The 15,746-nt window shown below is 59.8% G+C and overlaps 4 protein-coding genes across 4 annotated transcripts; 1 reads left to right on the top strand and 3 right to left on the bottom strand.

Annotated features, from left to right (window-relative positions):
- DCS_00874 (kinase domain containing protein) lies at positions 1 to 2,767 on the top strand (the record flags this gene model as incomplete). Its single annotated transcript, XM_040798209.1, has 2 exons — positions 1 to 55; positions 342 to 2,767. The coding sequence occupies 2 exons, from the start codon at positions 1 to 3 to the stop codon at positions 2,765 to 2,767; spliced, it is 2,481 nt and encodes an 826-aa protein (XP_040659092.1).
- A 574-nt stretch (positions 2,768 to 3,341) lies between these two features.
- On the bottom strand, positions 3,342 to 4,037 carry DCS_00873 (uncharacterized protein; the record flags this gene model as incomplete). The annotated part of the gene is made up of 1 exon (XM_040798208.1): positions 3,342 to 4,037. One exon carries the CDS (start codon positions 4,035 to 4,037, stop codon positions 3,342 to 3,344), a length of 696 nt encoding a protein of 231 aa, XP_040659091.1.
- A 1,554-nt stretch (positions 4,038 to 5,591) lies between these two features.
- On the bottom strand, positions 5,592 to 7,313 carry DCS_00872 (uncharacterized protein; the record flags this gene model as incomplete). Its single annotated transcript, XM_040798207.1, has 5 exons — positions 5,592 to 6,367; positions 6,444 to 6,812; positions 6,863 to 7,018; positions 7,148 to 7,183; positions 7,289 to 7,313. The coding sequence occupies 5 exons, from the start codon at positions 7,311 to 7,313 to the stop codon at positions 5,592 to 5,594; spliced, it is 1,362 nt and encodes a 453-aa protein (XP_040659090.1).
- Positions 7,314 to 8,911: 1,598 nt separating this feature from the next.
- On the bottom strand, positions 8,912 to 12,739 carry DCS_00871 (uncharacterized protein; the record flags this gene model as incomplete). The annotated part of the gene is made up of 8 exons (XM_040798206.1): positions 8,912 to 9,253; positions 9,319 to 9,491; positions 9,554 to 10,231; positions 10,316 to 11,499; positions 11,575 to 11,759; positions 11,813 to 12,279; positions 12,357 to 12,435; positions 12,650 to 12,739. 8 exons carry the CDS (start codon positions 12,737 to 12,739, stop codon positions 8,912 to 8,914), a joined length of 3,198 nt encoding a protein of 1,065 aa, XP_040659089.1.
- Between the last annotated feature and the right edge of the window lie 3,007 nt (positions 12,740 to 15,746).

The following is a 15,746-nucleotide window of genomic DNA, read 5'->3' as shown; positions in this document are numbered from 1 at the left end:
ATGGGGCCTTCGGCGCCTCGGCCAATACCGTCGTCGGACGCTTCCTCGAGCATTGGTAAGTGTCATCCGCCACTTCCGTGGAGAGCCGCCATGCAACCCATAGCTGCAACCCCCCGCGTGTTCCATCCTTCTTCGAGCCCTTCCATGCAATGTGCGACGCACTTACTCGCAGTGTGTGTGGTGCGTCGTGCCGTCTGGGCTCAGATCGCATGCGTCCGTTCTCTGGCCGTCCAGCCGTCCACCCCCCTATCCGTCGATCTGCCATTCCATCCACCCCATCTCCGATCTCGTCTCCGTCCGTCCGTCCGACTGCTGTCCGCCTAGGCCATCACGTCATTCAGTTCAATTTCCCTCCGAACATCCGTTCATTCATTCATTCCTCCCTCATCCCCTCCTCCCTCCTTCTCCTCCTCTTCCCTCCCTCCCGCCGACGAACGCTGCGTCGTCTTCCGACAAGTTGCTGACATTGCACGACGAACCAGCCGCCCTCAGCGGATTGCCTCCGGCGACGGCGCCAGCAGCGTTGGAATCGCCATTCGCCGCCCTGCTTCGCTACGGCGGCGCCAGCTACTCGTCGTCGGCTCATCAGTTTCCTTCCGACATCACCGATCCCATCCTCGAGGAAGGCGGCCACGAGGAAGAGTCGGGCAGCGATTCGCCGCTCGAACCCGTGACGCCCGTTAGCGGCGGCCGACACTCGCAAGACTTTACGACGCTGCATCCCGGCCAGGTCGACGACGACAGCGCGAGCAGCCACCCGCGCGAGCGAGCCGACCAAGCGGGGCAGAACCCTCCCTCGAGCGCGGCGCCCAAGACGGCGCCTCTTCTCGCTTCGCCTACGTCGACGACCCCCCCGCCGACGAGCACGTCGAGGCAGCAGTCGCCTCCCGCGTCGGGGCAGCAGTCGCCTCCCACGTCGAGGCAGCAGTCGCCTCCCGCGTCGACGCCGCGCACACCCGGCCAGCCGGATCCGTGCCCGTCCCAAGCACCGCTGACGCCGGCCTCGCGTCGCTCGACGCGCGGATCCACGAGCAGGCTGAAGCGCACCATGTCGAGCCTGTTCCGTCGATCCAATTCGCTGCAGGAAAAGGAACGAGAGCAGGCCATCGTCGACTTGCCGTCCCTGTCGACGACGGACACGACCAACTCGAGCATCGTCCTCGGCGGGAGCGTCGGCACCTCTTCCGGCGACGGAGTCCTGTCGTCGACCAACAAGTCCTCGACGACGACGCGATCGAGCTCGCCGCCGTCGCCCGGTTCCCCCGTCGAGATGGCGCCGACGCACGCGCCGACGCACGCGCCCATGACGATGACCAACGGCGCCCTGCCCAACCCCGACGACTTCAAGAAGAAGGCTCGGGCGGCGACGGTGCTGACGCTGCGCGGCCGGGCCGTCAACTTTGTCGGCGCGACGATGGGTAGGGGCCGACAGCCGCCGCAGCCGGCGCCGGCGCGGCGCGCGAGCAGCTTCGACTCGGACAACCGCGGGCTCGCGGCGGCCCAGGGCGCGCAGGCTGACGAGGAGAAGACGTACCCGCCCGAGCGGTTGCCGTGGGCGATCCCGCCCGACGCTGGCACGGGCGCCAAGGCGCGGCGCATGAGCCTGAGCCTGCCCGACGACTTCACCGTCGACGTGGCCGAGCTGCAGTCCGAGTTCGAGTACCTCTCCAAGCTGCTCGGCCGGCACGGCAAGCACCTCGGCAAGGGCGCCGCCTCCAAGGTGACGCTCATGGTCCGCAAGGGCTGCCCGACGGAGCTCTACGCCGTCAAGGAGTTCCGCGGCAAGTCGCACCGCGAGAGCCAGGAGGAGTACGAGAAGAAGATCAAGTCCGAGTTCAGCATCGCCAAGAGCATTCACCACCCCAACATCGTCGAGACGATCCGGCTCTGCACCGATCACAACCGGTGGAACCACGTGATGGAGTACTGCTCCGAGGGCGACCTCTTCTCCCTCGTGCAGAAGGGCCACCTCAAGGGCGAGGAGAAGAAGAAGGACCGGCTCTGCCTCTTCAAGCAGCTCATCCAGGGCGTCGGCTACCTGCACGCCAACGGCATCGCCCACCGCGACATCAAGCTCGAGAACCTGCTGCTGACCAAGGACAGCAAGCTCAAGATCACCGACTTTGGCGTCTCCGAGGTCTTCTCGGGCACCCACCCGGGCCTGCGCGAGTCGGGCGGCCAGTGCGGCCAGAACATGGGCGACGTCCGGCTCTGCTCGCCCGGCATCTGCGGCAGCGAGCCGTACATCGCGCCCGAGGTGCTCGCCAAGGCGGACAGGTACGACGCGCGCGCCCTCGACGTCTGGAGCTCGGCCATTGTCATGATCTACCTCACCTTTGGCGGCGCCATCTGGTCGCGGGCCGAGCGCGGCAACCTGCACTACGACAAGCTCGTCCAGGGCTGGGAGAAGTGGTACCGGAAGCACCCCGAGTGCGACGCCTGCATCACCGACACCGACTACCCGACCTGCCTCGCCTTCGACATGGGCATCAACCCGCCCGCCCTGCGTCGGCTTCTCCTGCAGATGCTCAACCCGAACCCGTCCAAGCGCATCTCCATCGAGGACGTGCTCGGCAACCGCTGGGTCAAGAACATCGAGTGCTGCCAGCTCGAATCCTACGACGACCCGGCCCAGCTCATCGACGCGGCCAAGAAGGACTCGTGCAGCAAGCTCGGATCGAAGAAGATCTTTTGCCACAGCCACCTACCTCCGAAGAGCACCGGCTCCCACTCGCTCGGGAAGATGCCTGGCCAACCTGGCTACTAGACCGGGCAGTTGGCAACGACGCACGCACGCAGAAGCACACCCGCGCACACGCCCACATACACTCGCACACACCCACGCACCCACGCACCCACGCATCGCACACATGCGAGGGCGCCCACACACGCACACACACGCACGCACATATACATACAACTACTCTCACGTATTCACACACACACACACACACACACACACACACACACCCATTTCGCTCCCGACACGACTTGACGTTATTGAGGTGTCTCATGAGTTGAATGATTGGCGGCATCCGGTGTCGTCGATGACTGCCATTGCCACTGGCGTTCTCGAGGCTTGGTGGCGTTCCGGGTATTGTGGAGTCGGGGAGGGGGGGCCACAAAGGGGGCCGTCAAGTCAACCTGGCGTTGCTTCATCGACGACTTATCGTTTCTTTCCCCCTAGGCTTGGCAGGCCTGCCTGGTTCGCTTGGCGGACTGGTGCGGCTCGTTTCTATCCGTGCGCTCTTGGGGACCTCCCTCTCCCCTTTGGTTCAAGCATGCACGCTTCGGACCCGTCGGCACAGATGTGCCCGTGTCTTTCTTCTTCTTGTCAATAATCATTGCATGGCAGGTATGCCGCCGGTGCAGGGCGGCCATGTGGTTTTTGGGGTGCGCTGTTCCTCCATGCGGCGGCCGGGATTGCCGCTATGGATGGCGGCGGCGACGACAGCGATTGGCTCTCTGACTTGAAGCCCTCGGACAGTGAGCATATGTAGCAAGGCATGTTTGTAGTAGGCGACAGCGAATGACAAGATGACAATGACCCGTTCGATGCGGGCCGAGTGTGCGGGCGCCTGTGCCGTGGAATATTGATACCGACATCGTGACATGCTTGCGCCCCCAGTTTTGTCCCACCCGCACGAGTTGGTGCCGTCTCCCTGTCCAGACGGCACCGCTCGGCGTCTGCCTGACGTTGCTGGTCGGGCGAGGGGACATGGGATGCTGGGCAGTGCGTGTGCCGAATGCCGGGTTTGTCGGTGTAGTCTAAGCCACGACCGAGGGGGGGTATCCCAGAACATCCCGTGTCGATCATCGGAGATGGGGGGGGCCGGCCGACGAGGACGAGCGCGGACAACGGCAGCGTAATAATGCAAGATAATTACGACATGGAGCCATGGGATAGCCAAGGGCGGTGGGCGGCCTGGACGGGATGGGCTGAACGGATGGGCCAAAGTAGCGAATGGCGAGCGGACAAGGGCGCCATGACATCCGGCCGTATCGGCCAGCGGCGGCGGCGGAGAAGGTTCGGTCATGATTGGTCCAGGTCGTGCTTGAATGTCTGCTTGCTATCAACATTTTGGCCTCGAAGAACGGGGGAAGCCTGTCAAGGGAGGAAAATTGGCTCGTTGCTGATGCCAGACGGCGAACAAACGGCCAGCCGGAGGGGTAGGAAGGTGTCCCAGCCAACCGAGGGTCGAAGGCGCAAGTTGTGAAGTCGCCTCGCCTGCTCGTCGCTCGCGGCGGCACTGGCGGAGAGAGGCGGAGAGAAGCGGGCGTTTCCCGTGGCGCAATGGCGGAGGGTTATTGAGAGCTTGAGCGCAGGATGAAGTCGAGAGGTCGAGGGAGCTACGTACGTGGTAGGCAGGAAAACCGGGTACGGACAATTGGTCCAGCCGGCTAAGCCGGCACCGGAAGTTGCGCGTTCCCTCCACCCCCACCAAAACTGGCCCAACTCTATTTATCACAGTGTACGGAGTACGGAGTGCGGCACGGAGACGGAGAAAATACTCCCAGGGTACGGAGTAATACATGCATGCACACTGCCGTTCGTCATTGAGCCTGCGTCCGGTGCCAACCGTTGGAGCGACGCGTGGCGAAAGGTGGTGGTACATACAGCAACTTGTATTATTTGTACCTGTACGTAGGACGGAGGTGTGCTGCATGTACAAGTACAAGCACAAGCTTCCCCTGTACCGCCGTTGTTGGCCTCCACCTCCACCGCGGCGCAGCCACACCGTCATCCATCATTCGTCGCTCGCTCAGAGGCTCAGGTGCTCAGTTCAACTCGAAGCACACGAACAATATCCGCCGCGATGAGAAGCTCAAACTCAGCCGGAACTCCTCCGCACCCGCTCATTAGAGCTCGACCGACCGACGCTAACTTGGCCCATATGTTGCGCATCCCGCATACCACAAGTGCCGACTTCTCCGTTGCCTAGTTCCCGCTCCATGGTTCCCGCTCGGCCCGGTGACCTCAACTCAGAATACCGATGTCACGACGTGACCTTGGACGGGAACCCGATGGCTTCCCATTGTTAGGACGCGTCCGCGTGACGAGACGAGAAATGATGACTCGGAAGCGAGATGCCGCTCATCATCTGTCCGCAGGTGCTTGACCACGCTGCGCTCCAGCGAACATACTTGAAAATGTCCCACACCTCGCACCATCGGTTCGGTGCAAAGGACGAGAGGTTGACCATGCCGGTTCCGTTGCTGTGAAGGATAATTAATTTTATGCTGGACAGACATGCACTGTGTCGGTCTGCTTGCGAGCAGATCTGCGCAATGGAGCTCGAGCTTTGGACTGGACATTCGGTCAGTCATTCTTTTGCCGTCGCTCCTTCGGGAGAAAAGGCAAGTCAGAATGGCTGGTTACGTGCAAGCGCACTCGGAGGCAAGGAGCAGGACACATCCACCGTCGGCACCGAATGGAATGAATCTAGATATATCGACACGTGCGCGTACTTGTGCACCTGTCTCGTGTCTCGTGCATGCCGCTGCGTTCCGTCTGCCTGTATTCGCGAGTGGTGCGCCCGTGGCACGACGGGGAGACCGCACCTCATGGTCGGCTCCCTAGGGGTCTAGGCTCACGACAGCTTCTTCTGCATCAAGTCTGCCAGCTCGTCGAGCAGCTCCACCGTCTCGGCCGGGCTCGCGATCCACGCCGTCGTGCCGACGCTCCGAGCCTTGAAGTCGTTGGACCCGGCGCTCAGGAACTGGTCGCCCACGTGCAGCGTGTTCTCCCCGCCGATGGCCTGGCCGGCGCCGCGGCCGAACCACTGCTGGCAAACCGTCACGCCCCAGCTCTTGTCGCCAATGTCGACGAAGACGTCGCGGCCGCCGTTGAAGGCGCAGAACGGCACCCCGCGCTGGCTCGGCGTCCCCGCCGCCTGCACGCGAGAGCCGAGGCTCGACAGCTCGAGGATGCGCTGGACGACGAGCACCGTCTCCTCGAGGGACTCGCGCGCGATCCGCACCGACGGATCCGTCGGCACGATGCCCACGGCCCGGTCCTTGCGCACAATCGTCGCCGGCAGCCTCATGGTCCGCACGCAGTCGCGCAGCGCCGACTCGGCCACGTCGAGGAGAGCGGCGATGTCCGCCTCGGACCACATGGCCATCTCGGGCGTCAACCACTGCGACCGCTCGACCGGCGCGAGACGGTGCTTCGAGGCCGGGTCGAACCGGAACAGGTAGTTGGCCTCGCCGCCCATGATGACGAGGCTCCGCTTCTGCGCGTCGTCGAGATCCGGCGATTCGGCGATGGCGTCCAGAAGCCCGTGCAGCCGGCTGTAGTAGCCGTCCGCCGTCGTGTAGCCGGCCGCCGTGACGATGCCGATTTTGATGTTCTTGCTGAGGAGGTCTGCAGCCCCTCGGTCAGTCTACGCACGCTCTCGTCGTCGTCCGACCGCCCGCCCGAAGTGTTCCGTCATACGTACCCAGCAGCCGATGGATGATGGGGCTCGACGGCTCCAGGCTCTCCCCGTCGTCGTACAGCGTCACGTCACCGTCAAAGGTCGCGAGCTGCAGCGCGCCGCCCGTGACGGCCATGATCTGTGCCGAGTTGAGCACGAGGCGCACGTCGTTGAAGGACGGCGCGACGTACCGCCGCGACGAGATGTAGCGCTTGCGGTCCTGGTACTTGAAGGCCGCCTCCAGTGGCAGCCGCGTGAAGAAGGGGCCGGCCGTCGGGACCAGCATGCCCAGCTTGGACGGAATGGTTGGGAGGAAGAGCGAGTTGATGTCGACGCCACCGCCGTTGCCGTTCGCGTCCTGGACCTGTAGCAGATTTTGCTTCTGGCGTGAGACTGCAACACCCGGTCAGCAATGGGACGAGGGCCGACGAAGTGCAACTCACTGTGGTCGTCGATCATCATCTCGACGTCGCGCATGATCTCTGCGTATCGCCGATGAGCCTCGTCGGCCATCTTCGCCACGCTGGTGCCATCGCCGAACACGCCCGTCGGCTGCGAGTAGAGAACAAAGGGCACGGCCAGGAGGCCTTTGACCCATTCTGCCGCAACGTCAGCATCCGCCGCATGCACGTGCGCTCGGCAGCGGCGCGTGTCACAGGCAGCCACAAACGGCACACCAACGTTGGAAGCATCTGCCGCTCGCCCATGGAAAGAGCCAGATCACATACCGATGAACTGGTCTCGCCTGTGCGTCTTGAGCGCGTCTTGAAACCGTCAGCATCACTCGTCCACATCTTGACCGCCGAACACCAAGGCAGAGGGGGGGTGGTATTCGGAGGCCACAAACGGCCGACCGAGCCTCGACTCACATTCGACGCGGTATCTCGTCGTCATTTTGAAAACGACCGAAATGCTGCTCCTTGATCCGGTGTCGGCTTACAGTCGGCCTCCCTGAAAGTGTCGAGGGAGATCAATGCAGGGAGGACGGTGAGTTCCACGTTCCAACAACGGCCGGGGACTCCAGATCGAGCGGCCGCGGGAGATGGAGTCGCGGTCGAGATGAGTGTCTGCTCGTACGTGTGCCTTGCGTCTGTATTCCTCGGAAGATGGAGAGTGCCAGTCGAGAGCTGTTATCTAGAGTTTGGTGTCGGTGTGTGGTGGTGAAGTAAGTACATGTGGAGGGAAAGGAGCTTGAGCTCGGCAACATCACAACACGACACTACGTCAGGTGGACTCGTCCGCACTCCTACCTTGATCTTGATGTACAGGGTACGTACGAGGTACAATGTGACATTGGCAGCTAGGGCGGGAGTTGCACTCGTACCGCCCGCCCATGGAAGGCTTACAAGTACGAGTCGGTGTCTCAAGAGACCTATCACCCTGGCCAGCCCTGGCGACCGGAGTGTGCCGAAGTCTCCTGCAGGTATCCAGTACCTCAGGATCGGCCATCGAAGTGTGGGGTAGGCACCCTTGGTACGTACCTGTCCGAGTTGTGTCCGAGGACTCGCAGTACCATAGGAACAGCAGGAAGGCAGATAAGACCAAGGAAGGTATCTTATAGGTAACAATTGCGCTCCGTACGGAGTACTTGTAATACGTGAAAGTACTGTACTTTTAGTACGGAGCACAACTAGGTGTGCATGTACTTTAAGTACTAGTTAAGTAGTTGTATAATACGGAGTGCTCAAGGATGCTCACTTATGCTGCCACGTGCGGTTAATCGTAGTTGTACATGCAAGTACACCAACTACTCCGTACTGTAAGTAGTAGTTGTACAAGTACTTAGGTAGTAATACCTCGTACGGAGCATCCTTACAACGTGCCTACTTGCGTACTGTACACTGCATAAGACGACCAAACTAAGTACTGTACAGTACGCCTACAGCACTCGTTCTTACATGTACATCCATGATACACTGTAATACATGTATTGTAAGCAAGACAATACTTTGAATACAGTAATTACTACCTCGCCTTTCCTTAGCATGTTCGTGTGCGTGTATACGAGGACTTCCTCGCAGAAGATTAGATGGATATGAAAAAAACACTTTTGATGGTGGCTTCGCCTACCGTCACAGGCATATTTGACTGCGTCTAGACAAAATTTACGTGCATACTTACACTCGCATTCCGCAAATGTCCCCATCGGTCTAAGCAGCACCCGTCCCCCTCGTCAAATCAAGAAGCCAGGATGCGTAGAGGGTACGCATGAGCAACAGCAGCACCAACGTCGACTCCTCACCTGTTGCAGATCCTCAGCTACAACTGATTTGATCCACGTGCTTGCGCTGGGTATTCTCTTCTTTTGCCGAACTAAGGCACCGCCTCCGTCGTCTATTTCCCTCGTTCATCCAACATTATTAGGTGACCTAGCGTTCCGTCTCCGGGAACACGTCGACCGGGCCATCCGCAGGCGTCAAAGGAGGGACACCGGCTAGCAGCCTTGGCACGCTTTGCCGGGCGAGCCGTCCTTGACGAGCCGACATCTGCCCTCATTGAGCCTGCTGCACCTGCTGCGTCTGCTGCACCTGCTGCGCCGCGACTTCGTCTGCCTTGAGGATGACGGCATGAATCACCTCTTGCTCCTCGTTGGAGAGATGGCCAGCCAGCTCGGTGTAGAACTGCGGTTGCTCTTGTTCCATTTCTGTCATCTGCGCGTTAATCACCGACGAACCGTCATCAGTTGCCTGCAGGACGTGCTTACTCATCAAAGTGGCCTTGAACAGCTGATAGGGCTCGATCCGGTCCAAGGGGGTCTCGAGAAGGACGCTGTCTTCGCCGAGCTCCTCTTCGTCGTCGTCGTCGTCCTCGACGCTGCGGCTAAACTGCTGGGCCTGATGCCATCGGTCAGTACGCGATGCACCTCAAGCGCTGCTCCTGGGGACTGGCGGTGCCGTACCTGCTGGTTCAGGAACTCCAGATATGCCTTTCCATCGTCCTTGGTCGTCGCTTCCTGCTCCTCGGCCATCTCGTCGCCGTTCCAGTTGGTCTCGGCCTCGTCCCACTCATCCTCGTCGGCCTCGCCGTAGTTCGTGTCGAACTGGAAGTCGTCCCGCAGGGCCTCCTCTCGATCTGGGACACACGACACGTTAGCACGGCATTCGCGGCTGAGGCTGCCGTCCGTGGGCACTCACTCCTCATGGCACCCGGGAGCGACTTGAAAAGCTCGGTGATGCCCTGCAGCAGGCGCGGCCAACCGACGGCGACGCTGGCCGGAATCTGGTCGCGGTTGATGCTTAGCAGCGCCGAGATGGAGACGATGCAAAGCTTCTTGTCGTGCACGCGGCTGAACGACGACATGTTGCTGAACCAGAGGCTGAAGAAGCGGTTCGTCCAACCCTTGCTCTCCAGCACCTGCAGGGCGAACAGCGTGTTGTAGTGCATGGCGTTGATCACCATCTCCATCAGGTGGATCTTGTAGCTCTTGATCTTGATGTCCTGGGCAGCCAGCACCTCCATGGCCATGACGACGAAGCCCTCGACGTACTTGTCGATGTTGTCCCTCAGGCTCAGCATCATGGCTTCGGCCAGCTTGCAGGCGCAGATCCTCTCGACGCCGCCCTGCACCTTGTCGGTGAACATGTCGGCCACCATGGAGTAGAGCGCCTCGACGTAGTCCGGCTTCTGCGTCAGCTGGGGGACGCCGTACTGGACGAAGTTGTCGAGGGCGGGCAGCATGTCCTCGAGGTAGTACTCGGCACCGGCCTTGAAGGTGGCGTGGATCATCTCAAAGGCCTGCCACATGTTGGGCGATATGCTCTTGGCCGCGAAGGTGCAGCTGTCGATGATCTCAAACACCTCGTTGTAGAGGTCTGCGGTCGCGCGTTAGCGTCACGAGGCGGCGACGGGGGCGAGGCCCGGACGAGCATCTCGCCCGCCAAGGAAGCGACTCTCACCGTATAGCTTGTTCTCCAGCGTGATCTTGACGACGGGCATCAGGACGGACTCGATGTGGAGCAGGACATCGGGCGTGTTCTCGAGCGTCAGGATGAGCGTCCCGATGGTTTGCAGGACGCCGAGGGCCGTGATGCTCTTGTCATCGTAGTCGGCGTAGAGGTCGGCGTCGTCGCCGGCCTTGGTCTCCTTCTCCAAGAGCTCGCGCACGATGCGGAGGTAGGTGTCGCGCAGCTGCTCGCAGAGGGCCACGGCGAAGGGCGTGAGCTCGGTGGCGAAGACTTCGACAAAGTCCTCCATGACGTTGGCGAGGGCGTCGATGTCGGCCTCGTTGGCGAGCTTGAGGAGCTGCTGCATGATGGTCGGGATGCTCTGCTGCATGCTCGTCCGGATCACGTCGTGTCGGATGAGGGGCTGGAGGGCCAGGGCGGCGGTGACGCGGACGGGCAGGGCCGGGTCGGCCATGCAGTCGAGGATGTGGCGGTAGATGGTGAGCAGGTTGTTCTGGTCCTGGAAGTTGAGCTGCTCGAACTTCTCGATGGTGTCGCAGGCGCGCGCGCGGAGGTAGCCCTGGGCGCTGGTGAAGTCGGGGAAGACGTATCGGACGAGGAAGTACTCGACCTGGTCGGCGATGGGGCTCTTCTTGCTCAGGATGACGGGGGCGAGGGTGCCGATCATGCGCAGGGCGCCCTCCTTGGCGATGTGGTTCTTCTTGTCGTCGGGCGACTGCTCGTACTCGTTGACGACGGCGTTGACGAACTTGAGGATCTCAAACGTCTCCTTCCGCCGGTTCTTGGTGAGGTTGACGAGGAAGTTGGTGGCCGAGACGTCGGGCGCCGAGGCCTCCTCGAAGTAGTTGAGCTTGCGGTGCAGGTACTCCTCCGGCTCCTCCTCGAACTGCTCGACATCCTCGGGCGAGAGGCAGAGGACGGGGAAGACGAAGTGGGTGACCAGGTTCGTCAGGTGGGCCTTGAGATGGGTCCACATCTCCTTGGGTCGGACGGACTCGTCGAGGAAGACGAGCATGTACGACAGGCAGGACCGGCTGAGCCACGTCGTCTTGGCCACCCACTTCTCGATCTCCTGGAGGTAGTGCTTCAAGATTTCGGGCGCGATGTTGGCCGTGAAGTTCTTGGCAAAGGCGGCGGCTTCGGCGCCCTTGCCCGGGCTCGCGGGGTTGCCGTGTCTGCGCGGGAAAACGTCAGCACGATGCGGACCGACCGGCCATCGGAGACGGGCGGAAGCGTGGGCGGGCACGAACCGGATGAACAGGCGGTTGAGGTTGAAGAAGGCCCATTTCTTCGCCTTCCACCACTGGTGCTTCTCGCGCTCGAAGGGGTCGCCCTGCATGGAGCTCGCGGGCGCCGGTTTGGCGACGGTCTGGAGGAAGACGGTGCACCAGGCGATGTTGGTCTGCTCCTGCCGCAGGTAGGGCGACAGCTCAAGCTGCCGTCGGTCAGCCACGTCGTCGCCTTCGGCTTCCGGGGAGGTCACGTTACCCATGTCGCGTGCTTGTAGGCCTTCAGAGCGAGGTGGAGCATCTCCCCGGCCTCGTCGCTCTCCTGGTTCACCAGCTCGTTGCAGATGGCCATGAGACGAGGGAAGCTCGTCTCGATGATGGTGTCGAACTGCCGCCGATCCTGACTCTCGGTCGACTTGTAGCGAAAGGCGCGGCAGAGGGCGAGGAGACACTGCAGGCCGGCGTGCACGGAGCTCGGACTGTTGGTGTTGAGAAGCTCCATGGTGTACTCGATGAAGCGAGGCCATCGCGTCGGAAAGTCGGCTTGGAGGATGCGCTGGAGGACGGGGACGAGCTGCTGGCGCACGGGACCCTCGGAGGCGGCCAGGAGAGGGACCAGTATCTGGCGGATGCGGGTTTTCTCCTCCTCCGGTATCAAGACTTGCTTAGAATCCTGATCCATCGGGTTCCAGGAGCGTTGAACGCGATTTTTGATGTAGATGACGGCTGGCACAGTCGTCAGCAGCTGGACGGGACGGCAAGAACGGCCGAGGAAACGAGCGGGGAAGAGGAGAGAAACGCACTCGAGAGTCGGACGCTGGGATCCTGCTCCGCTTGCAATATCTGGAAGAGGCAGTCCATGAAGCCGGCACTTTCCTCGACCTACGAGGCACAGAATGGGAGCCGTCAGCCAATGAAGGAGGAACGCCGGCACGGCTTCCGGCGCGCCGCAGCGTCGGCCGTGACGGGCAGCGGCGACCACGCTCGAGGCGACCGGGGCGGCCACGGAGGAGAGCCGGCGTCGGGCCAGGCTCGCACGCCGCATCGCGTGTCGAGCGCGTCAAGGTTGGACGAGGGTCGGGTCAGGACGACGTACCTGCTTCAGCTGAAGCTCAGACCGCCGTCGGCTGTCCGCATCCGCGTCCAGGCTTGCGGCGAGCAGGCCCCTGACATTGGCGGAATCCATATCGGACAAGGGGCGACGAGTGCGTCGTTGGAAGCGGCAGGAGAGGAGGCGAGAGAGGCGGGCGAGAGATGGAGGGGAATCGAGATGCGCTCAGCCGAGAGACGCGGGGCATAAATGTGTACACCTCGGGGTGCTGGCGGAAGAGGTCCACCGATGGGAGGAAGCCGTTGACTCTGACGGTACTCGTCGGGGGGGCAGATTTCGGAGGCGGACCTCGGGGGATGTCCTTGTCGCCGCCTCGGTGGCTGCGGACAGTCAGGACGAGAGTCTCCTTTGCCGTGGCACGCACGGGCACGAGGGGCAGCGAGGGGCAGCGAGGGGCAGCGAGCGCGACCAGGGCTGGCGAATGTAAGCCGTCGGCGTTTTCGAGTCCGGGGGCCGGGTGCTGCGTGCGCAGGGCGATGCAGACGGTCGAGGGAGCGGCAGGAAACAAGCGATGAGGTGATGGGAAGCGAGGTTGAATGGCTTGGGGGGGTCGACGGCGTGGGCTGAATCGGAAGTGGACTTTTTTGAATTTCGTGTGTTTGCTCGACTGCCACACAGCATGGGTCGTTAATTTGATTGGAGCCGGGTAGTAATCGGTGGCTTACCTAAAGGCTACGCCAGCCAACCAAGTCGCGAAGCAAGTCGGTGAGCGAGCGGCCATCTACGTTTCCGTACATGGAAATTCTCGGCACGTCCTGGCCAGAGGAGGTACCTACGTGGTAGGTACTAAGTAAGTAAACACTGGCACCGGCGCCTAATTACCGGCCGGTAGATGCGCCGGCATCCAGGTACCTCTCCGTAAGGAAGCGCACATGTACTCTGTACCAAGAGCTACTTTGTGCACGTGTACTGTAATTACAGTGCTCCGTTCTCCAGGATGATTTGTACCATTACCAAGTGTACCAAACAGTACACAGACTGCACTGATACAAGTGCATGTGCATGCATGATCTCTACAGTACTTACTTACAGTACTTACTTTCAACTACTCCGTACAGCGGTGCGGTACTCTGCACGTACTCAAGTAGTTGTGCATGTACTGTAAGAAAGCGTAAGTACTATTGTAATTGCAATCACTACCTACGTACTCGGTACTCCGTACTGTACGGAGTATTTGCCAAGTATTATTACCAATGGACTTGCGAGGAACAATTCTTGCAGTACGGAGTACATGATGTGAATAGGATTATTACATGCACATGCTCGTGCACAAGTACTGGGAAGTCGTAGTCATGCCTTGAAGTAGTCCGCATTGAACGTCTCCGCCAACTGCTGCTTGTTTTACCATGAACGGATTCTCTCGAAGCGATGCTGGATGTCAATGGCAGTAATGCAAGCAGCTTGGCCATGCTCAGGGTATGGATGTGTTTGAATTTTTGTCTCCTCGGCGGTGCATCTGTGAGCACGTGTACTTGCTTACTTGCACTGTACGGTCAGTACATGCACGCCTTAGCTTGTGCGGCGACCCCTCGTGATGACCATGCAAGTAAGTAAGTACACGTACAAACTTGCGCAGGTCGCTTCCGCCGCCGCTGGTTCGTTCGAGGGTCTCACAGTGGGCCTTGGGAAGTGGGGGATGGCGAGTTCGGAGCAGCACGCGCACCTCCAACCTACCTACCTACCTTGGCTGCGGATTGTGGTTACTTGCATGTGCTTGTACAAGTAGGTAATACGCACAATTCTCAAATTCTGTGGGCGTGCTTGCACGGAGCACTCCGTACTAGGCAAGTACTTATATGTACAGCATGTACGGAGTACCGCGTGTGCAAGTTGTTTGCAGTGCCCGGGTTAGGTGTAATTGCTTGGTTGTACGAATGAAGAGGGGTACTGCACCTTGACACGGTACACCGCACAGTGCATGATACAGTACCCGTTCTCGCAATAATGAATGCATCGGCTGCCTCAACGGCGGCGTCTTGCTGTGCTTCGTCGCCATCCGCTTTCTCGACTTCATTGGCGGCATGTCTGGCACCACCTTTGGTACAATCATACGGCTTCGCCTTGTGTCTCCATTTTCACCATTTCCGCCGAGTGGAGGGGGGTAGTATGTGTATGACTTTGCAGTGTTTGCGCCGTTTGATGTGCCGCAGACTTTTCCTGTTGTGCGAGCTCCATGGGCCAAGACACACTGCAATTGTGAGATCGTGATCAACCTCTTGCAGCACGGCGCAAATGATTACTGCTCCGTACAGTGTGTATTATTTGTCGTTTTCGCCCCTCTGGCCGCATCCCCCCCAAGACCGCGCTCCATCAATCCGCGGCGCGGTTGCAAGGATGGACCACCGACGGACTACTCACAAGTACTTACAACTACATGTACACCTACTTGTACAGTACAAGTACACCTACAAGTACGGAGTATAAGCACAGGTTTTTATGCAGTAGGGAAGTATTGCCGAGCAGTGGTCCTATCCATCTACTGTACATTACAGTAATATCAGGTAATAACTATTACCAGGTGTACTTTCTTGCTCGAGTACTTGGAAGCACAGGTTAATAAGTATAGATATTGCTGTACATATAGGTCGGTGTACAGCAGTAATAATGGAGTACTTGCTCCATGTACACCTACCTATGTTTGTAGTACATACTTGCTTATATACTGTACAACTACGGAGTACGGAGTACAGTACTCACTTAAGTGTACTTACTGTGTCGAATAGGGGAGGTGCAGCATTTGTTACAAGTAAGCAAAGCCGTGCTCTGTATCAACAAGTGGCACGGAGAACGGAGTACACTTACACGCTCAAGGACTTGTGTAAGTACTGTACACAAATACTCCGTACAGTACATTAGCACCTAGTAAGTATACTGTAATTACAGGGTATTACCTACAGTATCTACTTAGGTGTACAACTACACGTACATGTACTCCGCACAAGGGTACGGAATATTAATCACTCGTCCGCCACGACCTGGCACAGAGTACTCCGTACCGAGTATTAATAATCCGACGACACCTACAACTACGTACTTCCACTTGCACAACACCTACCTGCATTTTCAGTCCAATGCAGCATAC

This window comes from Drechmeria coniospora, chromosome 01 (assembly GCF_001625195.1).
Source record: "Drechmeria coniospora strain ARSEF 6962 chromosome 01, whole genome shotgun sequence".
Lineage (NCBI taxonomy): Eukaryota > Fungi > Ascomycota > Sordariomycetes > Hypocreales > Ophiocordycipitaceae > Drechmeria > Drechmeria coniospora.
This window is presented reverse-complemented; position numbering and strand designations above follow the sequence as displayed.